This window comes from Salmo trutta, chromosome 1 (assembly GCF_901001165.1).
Source record: "Salmo trutta chromosome 1, fSalTru1.1, whole genome shotgun sequence".
NCBI classification, from domain to species: Eukaryota; Metazoa; Chordata; class Actinopteri; order Salmoniformes; family Salmonidae; genus Salmo; species Salmo trutta.
Window position 1 is genome coordinate 48,228,215 of NC_042957.1, and position 19,912 is coordinate 48,248,126.

At 44.3% G+C, this 19,912-nt stretch overlaps 1 protein-coding gene across 2 annotated transcripts in view; it reads right to left on the minus strand.

The window, feature by feature from the left end:
* LOC115198021 (signal transducer and activator of transcription 5B) overlaps positions 1-19,912 on the minus strand; it is a 95,090-nt gene that overhangs the window by 13,780 nt on the left and 61,398 nt on the right. For both annotated transcript variants that reach the window (XM_029759684.1, XM_029759674.1), the window contains exons 3-9: positions 19,269-19,406; positions 18,827-18,983; positions 17,614-17,703; positions 16,407-16,581; positions 15,982-16,112; positions 9,017-9,168; positions 1,561-1,716 (exon numbers count right to left, since the gene is read on the minus strand). In XM_029759684.1, the coding sequence (XP_029615544.1) occupies positions 1,561-1,716; positions 9,017-9,168; positions 15,982-16,112; positions 16,407-16,581; positions 17,614-17,703; positions 18,827-18,983; positions 19,269-19,396 (989 nt within the window). In that variant the 5' untranslated portion in view covers positions 19,397-19,406. The remainder of the gene's footprint in view (positions 1-1,560; positions 1,717-9,016; positions 9,169-15,981; positions 16,113-16,406; positions 16,582-17,613; positions 17,704-18,826; positions 18,984-19,268; positions 19,407-19,912) is intronic.

The window sequence follows — 19,912 nt, forward strand, 5'->3', positions numbered from 1 at the left end:
TGAAAGTTACACAGTACGCAAGCTGTCAGCTCTCGATGCTCCCACACATAAACACGTACAGACAGACAAACGCTACACACAGGCAGCATAATGCTCATTCATTCAGACACGGAGGGCTTTTTAGTAAAGTACGCTGTTTGTGTTTTAGGCTTGGCTGACCATACTCAATATTCTCATCACTGTGAGCAGGCAGTGATGAGATACCCTCCTTCCCTCCCTTGCCTCCCTCCCAGGCGCCTGCTAGAGGTTTAGGGGGAACAGTAGAGAGGATGTGGGTGTGGTTTCGCTGGAGAGCAGGAAAGAGCGTGTTAAGAGGAGAGGAAACACCAGTGCAGTAGCATGGACTTTAAAAGTAGTGTTTTTACGCTCTCAACACTCCCCTGTCTGCGGCCTAACGGACATCGTTCTGACAATGACACAGCTTCTCAGTGCATTATGGGTCTCTGTGGGGACCACAGCTGGAATAGGGAGAGAGCAGAGGGTTCTGGGTGCACTCAGAAGACTTCCTGATCCAGTCAGTGAGGCTGGCGGACTGATACGGGCTGACAGACAGTGTCCCCAGGGCTACAACACTCTACCATGGAACTCAAGCTAGCTTTCTGAGCCTGTTAGCCTTTCTCCCCATCTCACCATCATTGTAGACTCTTCATCTCAAACACTTTTTGTCTCTTTAGCTCTCGAGTCGACCCTCTTTCGTATCCCCCTTCTTTCTTTCACTTTATGTCTTTGAAACTCTGTTCACTCCTCCTCTTCCTCATACTGTATCTTCCTCTCCTTTTCTAAACCGTTCACTCTCCCTCCTGTTTTCTTTCTCCTTTTGGATCGATAGCAGGCCTCCCTCTCTCCTCCCTCCATCTCTCCCTCCTTGTAGCGTTGAGGGTAAATGCAGGCTGACTGGGGTTGTGTTTGTGTGTTCATTGGCAGGTTCAGCAGGGGTTGAGAGCAGAGCTGGGTTGGGCTGCTGTAGGAACTGTCAGCAGCTTGCTCCCCCTGCCTCGGAACAACCCAGCTTGGGCTCAGCACAGAGTCACACACACACACACACACACACACACACACACACACACACACACACACACACACACACACACACACACACACGCTCGCTTTGCTGCTCCACAGAGTCACATAACCGGGCTCCTGTGATGTGCAGTGCTGAGTCATTTCTAATGTAATTCCGGTAATAAATGTAATCTCACACTCTATTGGCCACATAAGGAGTCAGGGGTTGTGTCAGTAGGATAGGGTTTGTGTAAGGGTTCACACTGAGTGTAGTATATGGTAAATAACACAGTTCAGTTGTTCTCCATTTAGTCCCATCACACAGAGGAAATGGGGGGGTGTAAACATGACTGTAGAGTAGCATACACACTGAAGATAAGTGTGTCTATAAGAAGTTCACATTTAAACACACCCACATTCCAGCTCAAAGCCACTCGCACACAGTCCAACACACTACAACCTATTCTCACAATACCTTGCACTTTGATACTGAACAATAACAACAACTTCACACACACACACACACAAACGCACGCATGTACACGCACACACACACACCTGGTGACCAGTGCTGAGATGATGTCTGTGATGGTGCTGTTGAGGTCGTTCAGTAGCTCCTCGATGGGGCCGGGGATGGGAAGCTGTTGTCTCAGGTGTTCTGCTCTCCTGATCTGCTGCCTGTTCTGCCAGATGGTCTCTGCCAACTTCTCACACCTGAATCATACACACACACACACACACACACACACACACACACACACACACACACACACACACAGAGACACGCACACACACATTTGAAATAAGGTTCTCAAAATGGGCAAATTAAGATCACACAACTCAAAGTTCAGACTCTTACAAGCTCAGACAACCAGACAGACAACAGTCTAGTTCAAAATATACAGTTTAAGACAAGGTAATAATTTCATGCTGGAGCGTTCAAAAATAAGCACATTCATTGGACCGTTGCTGATTCTATAGCATTGAAAACGTGACCAGCATTCGGAAAATCAAGTAATAAAGTGGTTGTAGATCATGTGAAAAATGTTTCAATGAATAGAATGACAGGATGGCAAACTTTCTGTACGGCTAACATTATTCATATGTTTCTTGTTTGTCTATCTTTTTTATGTCTTTGTCTACATGTTTATATATGTTTACAACAAGCAAAGGGTATATCAGAATAGGGGCATTGGGGAATAATAACATATTGTACGGAATACATTTGTACTGTAGTGAAGCCGTCTCTATAGTAATGCAAGGCCTCTTTCATGATCATGTGAAACGTCAATTGCTATGAAAATGCTGGGATGTGTTTTTCAATGATGTTAAAGGTAATTATGATGCAACTATGATGGTGATACGATATGGATTACAATTATCATGAATATTAAGGCTATACGCACTACATGTTACACACATAGACACTCAGCCATGTGTCACGGTTGTGTGGAGAGATGGACCAAGGCGCAGAGTGCTCTGAGTTCCACATATTTTATTTAGTGAAACTTACAAAACAAAAGGAAACAAACAACTAACCGTAACATCAGAGGTGCTACATGCACTAACTCAAAACAAGATCCCACAAAACACAGTGGGGAAATGGCTACCTAAATATGATCCCCAATCAGAGACAAAGATAAACAGCTGCCTCTGATTGGGAACCATACCAACATAGAAATAAAACACCTAGATAGAAACACCCCCCTAGTCACACCCCGACCTAACCAAAATAGAGAATAAAAAGACTCTCTATGGTCAGGGCGTGACAGTACACCCCCCCCCCCCCCCCCCAAAGGTGCAGACTCTGGCCACAAAACCTGGAACCAACTGGGGAGGGTAGGGGGGGTGACTAGTGTCGGTGGCGGCTCCGGTGCGGGTCTTTGCCCCCGCCCAGACCATGGGTCCAGCCATGGAGCCGGGTAGAACGCCGTAGCCAACATAGGCCAACATAGAAATAAAACACCTAGATAGAAACACCCCCCTAGTCACACCCCGACCTAACCAAAATAGAGAATAAAAAGGCTCTCTATGGTCAGGGCGTGACACCATGCAAATTGGCGGAGTTATTATTTACTTGGACAGCAAACATTATAGTCTTACTCTTATACAGACATCGTACACACTCTCACTAAATCACATCCAATATCAATAATAAAAAGGCAGTTTCTGGCTAAAGAGACAAGACTAACAAAGGAAATACATGAACTAATTGTACAGGTAGATAGCAATAAAAATGACACTACAGAGATACAAAATATGTTTAAGGAAAAACAAAAAGAACTTGAGGAACTTATTCAAGAACGATCTAATGTAATCTATTACAAAAATAAAACAAACTGGATGGACTATGGAGAAGAATGCACAAAATTATTCCTGAATCTCCAATACAGGAACGCTAACAAAAATAATTTGTTACTGAAGACGGAGTAATTTATGATTTTCCAAATTATATTTTAAAAGATAATATTTTAGGCAGATGTTCTCTTTTCCGTCTCTGAATCACTGAATGAAGATTACGGTAAGGAATTCTTTCCAAATAATAAAACATTAAAAAAATTAACAAATGTACCAAAAATGTACCAGTGCGAAGGCCAAATTACAGAGGAAGAACTATTTGAGGCTCCTAAATCCTTTCAGTCTGGAAAAACCCCAGGGCTTGATGGCATACCGGTAGAGGTACAAGCCTTTTTTGATATAATAAAAGCTCCATTGTTAGATTGTTTTAACTACTCAGATAGAAATGGTAATCTGTCAGGTACTCAGCAGGAAGGTCTGATTTCTCTATTATTAAAACAAGACCCAGATGGCAAATATAAAGATCCAGTCTATCTAAAAAACTGGAGGCCCCTTACACTTCAATGTTGTGATGCAAAAATACTAGCGAAATGCATAGCACTCAGAATTAAAAGGGTTTTACAAGGTATTGTTCATCCTGATCAGGCAGGTTTTTTACATGGGTGATACATTGGAAATAATATACGACAACTACTAGAAATAATAGAACATCATGAGACATCTAAGAATCCAGGACTGGTCTTTATAGCGGATTTTGAAAAGGCATTTGATAAAGTAAGACTGGATTTTATTTATAAATGCCTGGATTTTTTCAATTCCGGTGATTCTCTTATAAAATGGGTAAAAGTAATGTATAGCAACCCCAGGTGTAAAATAGTAAATAACAGCTTCTTCTCAGAGAGTTTTGAATTGTCAAGAGGAGTTAAACAAGGGTGTCCGCTGTCACCATATCGATTCGTTACGGCCATCAAAATTCTACCTATTAAAACCAGATCCAATAACAACATTAGAGGATTAGAAATCCAAGGCTTAAAAACATAGGTGTCCATGTATGCCGATGACTCAAGTTTTATATTAAGTCCGCAAGCTAGATCCCTGCAATGTCTCATGGAAGATCTAGATAACTTTTCTGTACACTCTGGATTAAAACATAATTACGATAAGTGTACAATATTACATATTGGATCTTTAAAAAAAACAACTTTTACATTACCCTGCAGTTTACCTATAAAATGGGCTGATGGTGAAGTAGACATACTTGGTATTCATATCACAAAAGATAGAAATAAGCTCTCCACAATGAATTTCAATAGAAAACGTGTAAAAAGAGACAAGATCCTGCAACCATGGAGAGGTAAATACCTGTCTATTTATTGAAAAATTGCTCTGATTAACTTCTTAGTCATATCTCAGTTTACTCACTTACTTATGGCGCTGCCTACCCCTGATGATTCATTTTTCAAATCATATGAGCAAAAAATATTTAGGATTATCTGGGATGCTAAACCAGACAAAATAAAGCGTGCCTAACAATGAATATGAATTGGGTGGGTTGAGATTATTAAATATAAAAGCACTAAACCTCTCTCTAAAAGCTTCACTTATTCAAAAGTTTTACTTGAACACTAAATGGTTCTCAAGTAGATTACTAAGAAAAGCTCATCCATTGTTTAAAAATTGCATTTTTGCCTTTGTGCAGATTGCCATTTCTCATTTTCGATTAATTGAAAATTATACTTTTTTCAAAGTATCTCTCTTTTTCAAACAAGCATTGCAGAGCTGGTTACAACTTCAATTTCATCCCACTGAAAAGATAGAAAAAATATTACAACAAATATTATGTCTGATCTCAAATGTGCTGGTTGATAAAATACCTGTATTTACGGGAAAGATGTTTGAAAAGGGTATTTTGTTCTTAAATGATATTGTAAATTGGAATGGTGGAGTTATGTCAGCTCACAGATCATTGTACCTGTACATAGCCCATCTGTAAATAGCCCATCCAACTACCTCATCCCCATATTGTTATTTCTTTTTTGCTCCTTTGCACCCCAGTATCTCTACTTGCGCATTCATCTACTTGCACATCCATCACTCCAGTGTTTAATTGCTAAATTGTAATTACTTTGCCACTACGGCCTATTTATTGCCGTTCCTCCCTAATATTACCTAATTTGCACACACTGTATATAGATTTGTTCTATTGTGTTATTGACTGTACGTTTGTTTATTCCATGTGTAACTCTGTGTTGTTGTTTGTGTCGCACTGCTTTGCTTTATCTTTGCCAGGTCGCAGTTGTAACTGAGAACTTGTTCTCAACTGGCCTACCTGGTTAAATAAAGGTGAAATAAAAAATGTAAAAAATGTGCTTCATGGAGTTATCAGAATTGTACGGGAAGGTCTGCTCAATCCAAGAGTACAACCAATTGATTACAGCATTACCCCAAAATGGAAGAGGCAGGTGGCAGCGGGAGGAGGTAGGGAACTTGTCTGTCTGCCTAATATAAAGGATCAAAACTGGTGGAGCAATAAAAATAGCATGAATAGGAAAGTATACCAGTTTCATTTGAGGACCAGAATGTTGAAACTGTGCCATTCAGATTGCAAAATAGTTGGGAAGAGATTTTTGATGGATCGATTCCATGGTACAGGGTGTATGAGTTGATATATAAAATAATGCAAGATTCAAGACTTCGTGCTTTTCAGCTACATTTATTATATAGAATTCTTGCCACCGACAAAATGTTGAATATTTTTGGCATAAAATCATCGAAGCTCTGCAGATTTTGTTGTGAGGATGCAGAATCAATAGACCATTTATTTTGGTATTGTCCTCAGGTAGCCTGTTTCTGGTCTCAGGTTCAGGAATGCCTGAAAATGCATAGCATTGATCTAAAATTGACCCTAGAAATAGTACTGTTAGGAGATCTGGAGAGATCGGGTCAGTCAATTACTAATATACTAATACTCTTAGTAAAAGTATTTATCTTCAACTCGCAATCTGTGGATTCTATTCGATTAGATAGATTCAAATTGTACGTTAAACAACACAGAGTAGTTGAAATATATATGTTCTGTAGAATTCCGAAGAGGGTGGCCAGCAGAGATAGGTGGGATGGGCTGAGAGAAGCTGAGGGTTGGGATGTGGAATTGGAGACAAGTGGGAGTGGAGTTGCTGTGCTGGGGATAGAATGATGGTCAAAGATAAAAGTAAAAAATAAAGTCAAAATAAAACATTATAAAAAGTATGTTTGAATGAGACTGAGGGGCAGTGTTTTTACAGCTAATGCCGGTTTGCCTGAGGCTGATGTAGTGCAGGTGTTTGTACACATGCATATACACACACTCTCATTCAAATACACACATACAGTGGGGCAAAAAAGTATTTAGTCAGCCACCAATTGTGCAAGTTCTCCCACTTAAAAAGATGAGAGAGGCCTGTAATTTTCATCATAGGTGCACGCCAACTATGACAGACAAAATGAGAAAAAAAAATTCAGAAAATCACATTGTAGGATTTTTTATGAATTTATTTGCAAATTGTGGTGGAAAATAGGTATTTGGTCACCTACAAACAAGCAAGATTTCTGGCTCTCACAGACCTGTAACTTCTTCTTTAAGAGGCTCCTCTGTCCTCCACTCGTTACCTGTATTAATGGCACCTGTTTGAACTTGTTATCAGTATAAAAGACACCTGTCCACAACCTTAAACAGTCACACTCCAAACTCCACTATGGCCAAGACCAAAGAGCTGTCAAAGGACACCAGAAACAAAATTGTAGACCTGCACCAGGCTGGGAAGACTGAATCTGCAATAGGTAAGCAGCTTGGTTTGAAGAAATCAACTGTGGGAGCAATTATTAGGAAATGGAAGACATACAAGACCACTGATAATCTCCCTCGATCTGGGGCTCCACACAAGATCTCACCCCGTGGGGTCAAAATGATCACAAGAACGGTGAGCAAAAATCCCAGAATCACACGGGGGGACCTAGTGAATGACCTGCAGAGAGCTGGGACCAAAGTAACAAAGCCTACCATCAGTAACACGCTACGCCGCCAGGGACGTCTGCAGTGCCAGACGTGTCCCCCTGCTTAAGCCAGTACATGTCCAGGCCCGTCTGAAGTTTGCTAGAGAGCATTTGGATGATCCAGAAGAGGATTGGGAGAATGTCATATGGTCAGATGAAACCAAAATATAACTTTTTGGTAAAAACTCAACTCGTCGTGTTTGGAGGACAAAGAATGCTGAGTTGCATCCAAAGAACACCATACCTACTGTGAAGCATGGGGGTGGAAACATCATGCTTTGGGGCTGTTTTTCTGTAAAGGGACCAGGACGACTGATCCGTGTAAAGGAAAGAATGAATGGGGCCATGTATCGTGAGATTTTGAGTGAAAACCTCCTTCCATCAGCAAGGGCATTGAAGATGAAACGTGGCTGGGTCTTTCAGCACGACAATGATCCCAAACACACCGCCCGGGCAACGAAGGAGTGGCTTCGTAAGAAGCATTTCAAGGTCCTGGAGTGGCCTAGCCAGTCTCCAGATCTCAACCCCATAGAAAATCTTTGGAGGGAGTTGAAAGTCCGTGTTGCCCAGCGACAGCCCCAAAACATCACTGCTCTAGAGGAGATCTGCATGGAGGAATGGGCCAAAATACCAGCAACAGTGTGTGAAAACCTTGTGAAGACTTACAGAAAACGTTTGACCTGTGTCATTGCCAACAAAGGGTATATAACAAAGTATTGAGATAAACTTTTGTTATTGACCAAATACTTATTTTCCACCATAATTTGCAAATAAATTCATTAAAAATCCTACAATGTGATTTTCTGGATTTTTTTTCCTCATTTTGTCTGTCATAGTTGACGTGTACCTATGATGAAAATTACAGGCCTCTCTCATCTTTTTAAGTGGGAGAACTTGCACAATTGGTAGCTGACTAAATACTTTTTTGCCCCACTGTACACGGGTACACACGCATGTGCCAGACATGCATTCAAACATATACAGTTGGCATTGCTGTTATGATTTTAGTTGTCCTTGATGTCCTTTGTTTTTATTTTTTCTTGCATTGTTGTTTGCTGTTTTCTTTTGTCTTTTTCTTTTTTCTCTTTAGTTCATTTTCTTGGTTGTTGGTGCATTGGGGGGTTATTTGGGCTGGGGAATGGAATTAACTGTATTTTTATTTATTTTTATTCTTGGGGGGGACTGTGGGAGGGGTCTCGCATGGTTGAGGTACAGCTATTGGGGACCTGTAGGGGATCTTGGAGGATTCGGGTCCCCGTTTTTTTTGCCTGGTGGGAGATCTGTCGACATGCCCTTGAGCAGGGCGTTGACCCTGGATGCTTCTGTGTGTCGCTCTGAATGGGAGTCTGTTGGATGACTGGTTTTGTGTAGTTATTGAGCGGCTTCACTGCAAGTATATTGTATGTTTTGGATATTCAATAAAAAATGTTAAAAAATTATAAATAAAAAAAAACATTCACTACCAGTCATTTTCGCTCGCATTGCTAGTCCCATTGTTTAGAATTCTTCCCCATTGTTGCAAAGAGTTATGGGATATTAGAATCCTGTTGTCTTAACCTTTGTCATCTTCAACCTAGACTACAGTCATCTTCCCAACTACATAACTGGGTGGCCACTGCCCTTTGATCAATCCTAGACATATGTGATCTCTGTTAGGGGTAGAGGGTAATAGAGGGGGTCTCACCAGGACTGCAAGATGTCCAGCCCCCCCTCCGGAGGACCCCCGTTGCCGGCCAGCTGTTGCCGTCTCTTCCAGTGGATCAGCTCGTCATCCAGGATGATGGTCTGTTGCTTCCTCAGCAGCTGCAGGCTCTTCTGGTGCTTCTCTGCCAGGTCCTAGGCACACACACAGACACACACACACACACACACACACACACACACACACACACACACACACACACACACACACACATACACACACACACACACACACAGGCAGGTACACACACACACGCACACACACCGATAAGAAGGTGCCAATATATTACAAGTCATACATTTTCTCCAATCAATATACCTCACCAGCTTTTATACCCTGAAGGCATGTGATCCCTCCAGAGTTCTGAGCCTACATTTCCTCTCCTGTCTTCATCGCTTTAAATAATGACAAATATAATCCTACTGCAGTTCACTTCCAGTTTGTAATCATGTAGTGTCAAATCAAATCAAACTGTATTTGTCACATGCGCCAAATACAACCTTACAGTGAAATGTTTACTTACAAGCCCTTAACCAACAAGCAGTTTTAAGAATATACCTAAAAACAAGTAAGAGATAAGAATAACTAATAATTAAAGAGCAGCAGTAAATAACAATAGCGAGGCTATATACAGGGGGTACCGGTACAGAGTCAATGTGCGGGGGCAACGGTGTCGAGGTAATTGAGGTAATATGTAATTGTAGGTAGAGTTATTATAGTGACCATGCATAGATCATTTTTTACATTTTTTTTATTTCACCTTTATTTAACCAGGTAGTCTAGTTGAGAACAAGTTCTCATTTACAACTGCGACCTGGCCAAGATAAAGCAAAGCAGTTCGACACATACAACAACACAGAGTTACACATGGAATAAATAAACATACAGTCAATAATACAGTAGAAAAAGTCTATATACAGTACATGCAAATAAGGTAGGATAAGAGAGGCAAAGAAATAAGTAAAGTAATTACAAAAAATCAATTAAAACACTGGAATGGTAGATGTGCAGAATATATATATGTATATCCAACTACCTCATCCCCATACTGTATTTATTTATTTATCTTGCGCCTTTGCACCCCAGTATGTCTACTTAAACATTCATATATATATATACACATATATATATATATATATATATATATATATGAATATATATGTATATATACTGCTCAAAAAAATAAAGGGAACACTTAAACAACACATCCTAGATCTGAATGAAAGAAATAATCTTATTAAATACTTTTTTCTTTACATAGTTGAATGTGCTGACAACAAAATCACACAAAAATAATCAATGGAAATCCAATTTATCAACCCATGGACGTCTGGATTTGGAGTCACACTCAAAATTAAAGTGGAAAACCACACTACAGGCTGATCCAACTTTGATGTAATGTCCTTAAAACAAGTCAAAATGAGGCTCAGTAGTGTGTGTGGCCTCCACGTGCCTGTATGACCTCCCTACAACGCCTGGGCATGCTCCTGATGAGGTGGCGGATGGTCTCCTGAGGGATCTCCTCCCAGACCTGGACTAAAGCATCCGCCAACTCCTGGACAGTCTGTTGTGCAACGTGGCGTTGGTGGATGGAGCGAGACATGATGTCCCAGCTGTGCTCAATTGGATTCAGGTCTGGGGAACGGGCGGGCCAGTCCATAGCATCAATGCCTTCCTCTTGCAGGAACTGCTAACACACTCCAGTCACATGAGGTCTAGCATTGTCTTGCATTAGGAGGAACCCAGGGCCAACCACACCAGCATATGGTCTCATAAGGGGTCTGAGGATCTCATCTCGGTACCTAATGGCAGTCAGGCTACCTCTGGCGAGCACATGGAGGGCTGTGCGGCACCCCAAAGAAATGCCACCCCACACCATGACTGACCCACCGCCAAACCGGTCATGCTGGAGGATGTTGCAGGCAGCAGAACGTTCTCCACGGCATCTCCAGACTCTGTCATGTCTGTCACGTGCTCAGTGTGAACCTGCTTTCATCTGTGAAGAGCACAGGGTGCCAGTGGCGAATTTGCCAATCTTGGTGTTCTCTGACAAATGCCAAACGTCCTGCACGGTGTTGGGCTGTAAGCACAACCCCCACCTGTGGACGTCGGGCCCTCATACCACCCTCATGGAGTCTGTTTCTGACCGTTTGAGCAGACACATGCACATTTGTGGCCTGCTGGGGTTCATTTTGCAGGGCTCTGGCAGTGCTCCTCCTTCTCCTCCTTGCACAAAGGCGGAGGTAGCGGTCCTGCTGCTGGGTTGTTGCCCTCCTACGACCTCCTCTACGTCTCCTGATGTACTGGCCTGTCTCCTGGTAGCGCCTCCATGCTCTGGACACTACGCTGACAGACACAGCAAACCTTCTTGCCACAGCTCGCATTGATGTGCCATCCTGGATGAGCTGCACTACCTGAGCCACTTGTGTGGGTTGTAGACTCCGTCTCATGCTACCACTAGAGTGAAAGCATCGCCAGCATTCAAAAGTGACCAAAAAATCAGCCAGGAAGCATAGGAACTGAGAAGTGGTCTGTGGTCCCCACCTGCAGAACCACTCCTTTATTGGGGGTGTCTTGCTAATTGCCTATAATGTCCACCTGTTGTCTATTCCATTTGCACAACAGCATGTGAAATTTATTGTCAATCAGTGTTGCTTCCTAAGTGGACAGTTTGATTTCACAGAAGTGTGATTGACTTGGAGTTACATTGTGTTGTTTAAGTGTTCCCTTTATTTTTTGGAGCAGTGTATTTATATATGAATGTGCAAGTAGAGGAGATACTGGGGTGCAAAGGCGCAAGATAAATAAATAAATACAGTATGGGGATGAGGTAGTTGGATGGGCTATTTACAGATGGGCTATGTACAGGTGCAGTGATCTGTGAGCTGCTCTGACAGCTGGTGCTTAAAGCTAGTGAGGGAGATATTTTTGCAGTTCATTCCAGTCATTGGCAGCAGATAACTGGAAGGAAAGGTGGCCAAAGGAAGAATTGGCTTTGGGGGTGACCAGTGAGATATACCTGCTGGAGTGCGTGCTACGGGTGGGTGCTGCTATGGTTACCAGTGAGCTGAGATAAGGCGGGGCTTTACCTAGCAGAGACTTGTAGATAACCTGGTGCCAGTGGGTTTGGCGACGAGTATGAAGCGAGGGCCAGCCAACGAGAAGTACAGGTCGCAGTGGTGGGTAGTATATGGGAATATGGTGACAAAACGGATGGCACTGTGATAGACTGCATCCAATTTGTTGAGGTTGAGGATCGGTAGGATGGTCAGTTTTATGAGGGTATGTTTGGCAGCATGAGTGAAGGATGCTTTGTTGAGAAATAGGAAGCAGATTCGAGATTTAATTTTGGATTGGAGATGCTTAATATGAGTCTGGAAGAAGAAGAGTTTACAGTCTAACCAGACACCTAGGTATTCGTAGTTGTCCACATATTCAGAGTAGTCATAACCATCCAGAGTACTGATGATGGACGGGCAGGCAGGTGTGGGCAGCGATCGGTTGAAGCGATTGGTTGAAGAACATGCATTTAATTTTACTTGCATTTAAGAGCAGTTGGAGGCCATGGAAGGAGAGTTGTACGGCATTGAAGCTTGTCTGGAGGTTAGTTAAGACAGTGTCCAAAGAAGGGCCAGAGGTATACAGAATGGTGTCGTCAGCGTAGACATTGATGTATACAGAGAAGAGAATCGGCCAGAGAATTGAACCCTGTGGCACCCCCATAGAGACTGCCTGAGGTCCGGACAACAGGCCCTCCGATTTGACGCACTGAACTCTATCAGAGAATTAGTTGGTGAACCATGCGAGGCAATCATTTGAGAAACCAAAGCTGTTGAGTCTGCCGATGAGAATGTGGTGATTGACAGAGTCGAAAGCCTTGGCCAGGTCAATGAATACGGCTGCACAGTAATGTCTCATATCGATAGCGGTTATGATATCGTTTAGGACCTTGAGCGTGGCTGAGGTGCACCCATGACCAGTTCTGAAACCAGATTGCATAGCGGAGAAGGTATGGTGGGATTCGAAATGGTCGGTAATCTGTTTGTTAACTTGGCTTTCGAAGACCTTAGAAAGGCAGGGTAGGATAGATATAGGTCTGTAGTAGTTTGGGTCTAGTGTCTCCCCCTTTGAAGAGGGGGATGACCGTGGCAGCTTTCCAATCTTTGGGAATCTCAGACAATACGAAACAGAGGTTGAACAGGCTAGTGATAGGGGTTGCAACAATTTCAGCAGATCATTTTAGAAAGAGAGGGTCCAGATTGTCTAGCCAGGCTGATTTGTAGGGGTCCAGATTTTGCAGCTCTTTCAGAACATCAGCTATCTGGACTTGGGTGAAGGAGAAATTGGGGAGGCTTGGGCGAGTTGCTGTGGGGAGTGGAGGGCTGTTGATCGGGGTAGGGGTAGCCAGGTGGAAAGCATGGCCAGCCGTAGAAAAATGCTTATTGAAATTCTCAATTATAGTGGATTTATCGGTGGTGACAGGGTTTCCTAGCCTCAGTGCAGTGGGCAGCTGGGAGGAGGTACTCTTATTCTTCATGGACTTTACAGTGTCCCAGAACTTTTGGGAGTTTGTGCTACAGGATGCAAATTTCTGCTTGAAAAAGCTAGCCTTAGTTTTCCTAACTGCCTGTGTATATTGGTTCCTAACTTCCCTGAAAACGTGCATATCGCGGGGGCTATTCGATGCTAATGCAGAACGCCACAGGATGTTTTTGTGCTGGTCAAGGGCAAATCAGGTCTGGAGAGAACCAAAGGCTATATCTGTTCCTGGTTCTACATTTTTTGAATGGGGCATGCTTATTTAAGATGGTGAGGAAGAATACCCAGGCATCCGGGATGAGGTCAATATCCTTCCAGGATACCCGAGCCAGGTCGATTAGAAAGGCATGCTCGCTGAAGTGTTTTCGGGGGGGTTTGACAGTAATGAGAGGGTGGTCGTTTGACCGCAGACCCATTACGGATGCAGGCAATGAGGCAGTGATCGCTGAGATCTTGGTTGAAAACAGCAGAGAGTAGCAGCAGCATAGAAGAGGGGGGAGTTGGCAATGCAAATAGTCTGGGTAGCCATTTGATTAGATGTTCAGGAGTCTTATGGCTGTTTAGAAGCCTCTTGGACCTAAATTTGGCGCTCCGGTACCGCTTGCCATGCGGTAGCAGAGAGAACAGTCTATGACTAGTGTGGCTGGAGTCTTTGACAATTTTTAGGGCCTTCGTCTGACACCGCCTGGTATAGAGGTCCTGGATGGCAGGAAGCTTGGCCCCGGTGATGTACTGGACAGTATGCACTACCCTCTGTAGTGCCTTGTGGTCCGAGGGCGAGCACTTACCATACCAGGCAGTGATGCAACCCATCAGGATGCTCTCGAAGGTGCAGCTGTAAAACCTTTTGAGGATCTGAGGACCCATGCTAAATCTTTTTAGTCTCCTGAGGGGGGAATAGGTTTTGTCGTGCCCTTTTCACGACTGTCTTGGTGTGTTTGGACCATGTTATTTGTTGATGATGTGGACACCAAGGAACTTGAAGCTCTCAACCTGCTCTACTACAGCCCTGTCGATGAGAATGGGGACAAGTACGGTCCTCCTTTTCCTGTAGTCCACAATCAAGTTATTTAGCTCGTCTGGTAGGCTCGTGTCACTGGGCAGCTCTCGGCTGTGCTTCCCTTTGTATTCTGTAATAGTTTACAAGCCCTGCCACATCCGACGAGCGTCGGAGCTGGTGTAGTACGATTTGATCTTAGTCCTGTACTGATGCTTGCCTGTTTGATGGTTCGTCGGAGGGCATAGCGGGATTTCTTATAAGCTTCCGGGTTAGAGTCCCGCTCTTTGAAAGCGGCAGCTCTACCCTTTAGCTCAGTGCGAATGTTGCCTGTAATCTATAGCGTCTGGTAGGGGTATGTACGTAGAGTCACTGTGGGGACGACGTCATCGATGCACTTATTGATGAAGCCAGTGACTGATGTGTACTCCTCAATGCCATCGGAAGAATCCCAGAACATATTCCAGTCTGTGCTAGGAAAATAGTCCTGTAGTTTAGTATCTGCTTCATCTGACCACTTTTCTATAGACCGAGTCACTGGTGCTTCCTGCTTTAATTTTCGCTTGTAAGCAGGAATCAGGAGGATAGAATTATGGTAAGATTTGCCAAATGGAGGGCGAGGGAGAGCTTTGTACACGTCTCTGTGTGTGGAGTAAAGGTGGTCTAGAGTTTTTTTCCCTCTGGTTGCACATTTAACATGCTGATAGAAATTTCCCTGCATTAAAGTCCACTAAGATCCACTAGGAGCGCCGCCTCTGGATGAGCGTTTTCCTGTTTACTTATGGAGGTATACAGCTCATTGAGTGCGGTTTCTGTGCCAGTATCGGTCTGTGGTGGTATATAGACAGCTACGATAGTGTGGCCGACAGCTAATCAAGAGATACCTCAGGCGAGCAAAACCTTGACACTTCCTTAGATATCGTGCACCAGCTGTTGTTTACAAATATGCCCCCGCCCCGTGTCTTACCAGAGGCTGCTGTTCTATCCTGCCGATAGTGTATAATCCGACAGCTCTATGTAAGTAATGTCATCGTTCAGCCATGACTCAGTGAAACATAAGATAAGATAACATAAGATATTACAGTTTTTAATGTCCTGTTGGTAGGATATACGTGCTTTCAGTTTGTCCCATTCATTTTCCAGCGATTGAACGTTAGCTAACAGTACTGAGTTGAGTAATCGCTGTTCTGATGTCCAGAAGCTCTTTTCAGTCATAAGAGATGGTAGCAGCAACATTATGTATAAAATAAGTAACAAACAATGCAAAAAAAACCGAACAAAATAGCACGGTTGGTTAATAACCAATAAAACGGCAGCCATCCCTTCCGGCGCCTTCATTCCAGTGTGTACATGTGTGTGTGAGCGTGTTTCAGTACATGTGTGTGTGTATGCAGTATAAAAAGTAGTGTACCAGTCTGTATTTCTGTAGTGTGTTGGCCTCCCGTGTGAGCCAGGCCTCCACGGTGGCTCTCTTGCTCAGTAATGTGGGCTCCCTTAGCTGTCTGTCAGCAGGGGGCAGTGTGGCCAGGCTGGTCAACTGGGCTGCATGTAGGTGAAGAGAGGGAGAGGGAGAGGGAGTGGGAGAGTGAGAGAGAGAGGAGAGAGTGATTGGGGAAGGACAGGACAGGAGAGGGGGAGGTCAGCAAATCTCACAAAAACACACCTGTCTTTTACTTTGCAGACCGCACGCACGCACACACACACACACACACACACTACTGACACCCACTCACCTACAAACCCACACGTCATTCTGCCCTAAAAAGGTGAGGGCTGCTGGGGTTGATGGCCCAGGGTGTTGTGACTAGGAGGGGGACCAGGGCAAGGCTGACTCACCCTGGATGCGGAGGCTCTCCTGGTACTGGATGATGAAGTACTCCTGGTTGTGCTGGAGCTTTCTCAGGTCGTTCTCTGTGTCCTGGGTCAGCAGGCGCAGCTCCTCGAATGCCTGGTTGATCTGCTGGTACTTCTGGGACATGCTGTCCATCATCCCGCCCACTGGGGAGCTCGACTGCCAATCAGAGAGAGGAGAGACAGGTGAGAGGGCTGGGCCGGTAAACAACGCTGGCTTTGAGATGATTTGCAGGAACTTGCTAGTGTGGTGTTGAGCATTTTATCATCATAACATGGAGCAGAAGACACACAAACTGACAGAACCTGAAATCGCCCTGTGCCTCTTTAACACAACCTCAATGACCCCTGCTTGTGTTATTCCACAGTAATCCCTAACGACCATAACCAGCAGTGATCACCACTGACTGAACATGTGAGACCGTGCAGAGGGAAATGCATTTCCTTATCGTGGGCACACAGCCCATGGCTTGCTTGTTAAGACTGGGGACGTGAGCACTGTGAAGACAGTCTGAATAAACAGGTGGGAATGCAATCCTGTGATAGGAGAAGCCTGGCAGGACTGGAAATCAATTTAACACTGGGTTTATTGATATTCAGATGTTTTATGGACCACCGGCTTTATGGTTTTATAACCCTTGTTATAAAATATCACATTTCTTCACCTCCCCACCAGGCCTACAGCATTGCTGGTTAATGAGGAATTCAAAGTTGATCTTTCAGCGAGACATATGAGCTGTGTCTGACTAGGTGTGTGTGTGTGTGTGTGTGTGTGTGTGTATTTATGTAGTTGTTAACAGGTTTACGTATGTCTGAGGGAAAATTGAGAGTACACAGCCTTTGATGTCGGCAGAGAGGCAGGAAAGCGACCCCCAATGGCTGTGATTTCCATAATGTCATGCAATTGGTTGTGTTATGTTAAACATCTCTGTGTGGTGTTTATACAGTTTGGGTGTCTGCAAATGTTTATAAAAGGTATGTGGGTATTTCCATATGTATATGTGCATGTATGTATGGGTGTTCAGATGTGAAGAGAGGGAGAGTGTGTGTGTGTGTGTGTGTGTGTGCGTGCGTGCTTGTGTGCGTATTTTGTGCATACGAGCTGCAGGTATCTGTTATATGCATACCTGTGAAACAAGCTTCCCAGGTAGGTGGGAGTAGGAATGGAAGTTGGAGAGTGCTTCATACTCACATTAGAGGCCTCTCGGACTAGCCTCTGCTCCGTGTACAGGATGTGTTTGATGCATCTCACCAGCTCCAGAGGGCAGCGGTCATACGTGCTCTGAAAGACAAGGACCACATGTGCTGTCGTGTTAGGCCTGTTAGCCGTGTTAGCCGCTGACTGGCAGTACGGCCGCGTACAAAACACTGACCAATTTAGCCCGCTCCCGAGCCGCGGCATGCTAACGCTCTAAAGCCCACTCCCTGAGCCTAGCTAAACCCAATTAGACTAATGAGATCCTTCTCTCAAGTGCAGACGACTTGGTCTCACATCCACTGGCTACATTTCTCTTCCTTTCTCTCTTTTCTCTCTCCCTTTAAACTCCGGTCCTCGAGTAACCCCAAATAGCACACACGTTGTAGCCCCAGACAAAAACACCTGATTCAACTCATTGAAGGCTTGATGATTCATTGACAAGTTGAATCAGATGTGCTTGTCCGGGGCGACAACAAAATATTTGTACTGTTGGGGATACGGGAGGATTAGAGTTGGGAAACGCTGGTCTAAATCCCTCTCTCACGCACGCATACACACACCAAGGCACCATGCGGGGTTGAAAGTCTGCATTGTAGGCCTACAGAGTGTTGTGTTGACAAGATGCCTCGTACTCCCACAGTGGAAGGTGATAAGAGACAGCTTGTTCCTCTGAACCCTGTCCATAAGGGTGAAGACAAACACCCTGAGATCCGTGAGTGAAGCACTCAATCATAAAAGGGAACACTGCCTGGTTACCGTTGCCCAGTGTTGTCCACCTTTTGTTTTTCTTCATATAGACACACTGACCAGAGCAGGCTGTTCTCATTTACTGTTTTATTTCTAAGTACTTTGGGTTGGGGTTTATGGATATGGGACTGTTGCCAATGAGGCTGTGATAACTAACATTTAGCTGAGTTTGGTATCAGTATAATTGAAATAAAAATCCCCACGGTTCAGCTGGTATAGTTGGCTATAAGGTTGTCATATCCTTGTGAGTTTATTGGGTTTATACTGGCTTTATTAAAACTGTCCAGCTAGCTAGTTAGGTGTGGAGGTTTTTGTGAGGGCACTGGCTCTGTGCTCTGCTCACGTACACTGGGTATGTGTGCACGGTATCTCTCACCTTCATATTGGTACTGCCCATCTGTCTCACCGTTCTCTAGTTAGCTTTGTGTTGCGGTTCGTCTGCTGGTTCAATCTGTCTCACCTTGAGCTGGCTGGCGTAGTGTCCCAGTTTGATCTTGAGCAGGAAGCCGTCCTCTCCCACCTGATGCTCAGCCTTGTTCTGCAGCTCCTGGATCAGGCTGTCCAGCAGACGCTTGGCCTTAAACTCCTCCTGGGGGTTCTCCAGATCGATCACATCCCTGGCACAGGGACATATAGAATGCTTAGAGATATCCTGTATGTACATATATGCAGAACAGAGCAACCATTTATCCCCTATGCATTCCCTAACACACACACACCTTGACTCAAGCAAATACACAGGGACAGTGACTTTACACACTTGCTACTATACATTGCTCTCAGGTTACTACACCTCCATGGTCCCTGCTACTACTGTGACTGTGATTGAACCGAATGTGAAGGTTACCGGGTGAGGCATGTCTTTCTGTCAGGTAGAGTGGTGTGCTTTGTGCTGCACTCACCAGAGTTGGCCCTCGAGCCACTGGGACAGGTAATGGCGCACCTCGATGGGGAAGTGCTGTCCATAGAGAGACTGCATCTGGTGCAGCGCATCCCCCTGGAGCTGCTGGGCCTGGATCCACACTGCCATCTTACACACCCTGGGGGGAGGCAAGAGGGGGAGAGAGAGAGAGAGAGAGAGAGAGAGAGAGAGAGAGAGAGAGAGGGAGAGAGAGAGAGAAAGAGAAAGAAAGAAAGAAAAAAGAAGAGGGATGGGTGGAGCAGATTTGAAGACAGGGTGAAAAGAGAAAAATTAGAGAGTAGGGTGTGCAGATTTGAAGTGACATGGAAAATGTACAGAAGGTTTTCAATCAAAAGAGGAGAACATCAGTTTGAGTTGACTAAAAGTGAAAGAAGCTTCTTTGAGACAGATGATGTATCTGACTGACACGGCCACAGAGCGGTTGGACTGGTTGTGTTTGACAGCTGTAGTTGAGCAGTTTGTTTCGCTCTGGAGGAGCTGAGGGTCTAAACATTCTGCTCTGTGTTGAGTCAACAGCTGCATGAGGGAGCGGATCTGGGTCAAATACACATGTCAAATACCTTCTTCGCTTGGAACAAAGTCAGCAGACTTCCTTCACGTGGGGTTTGCATTATGCCATTGGTT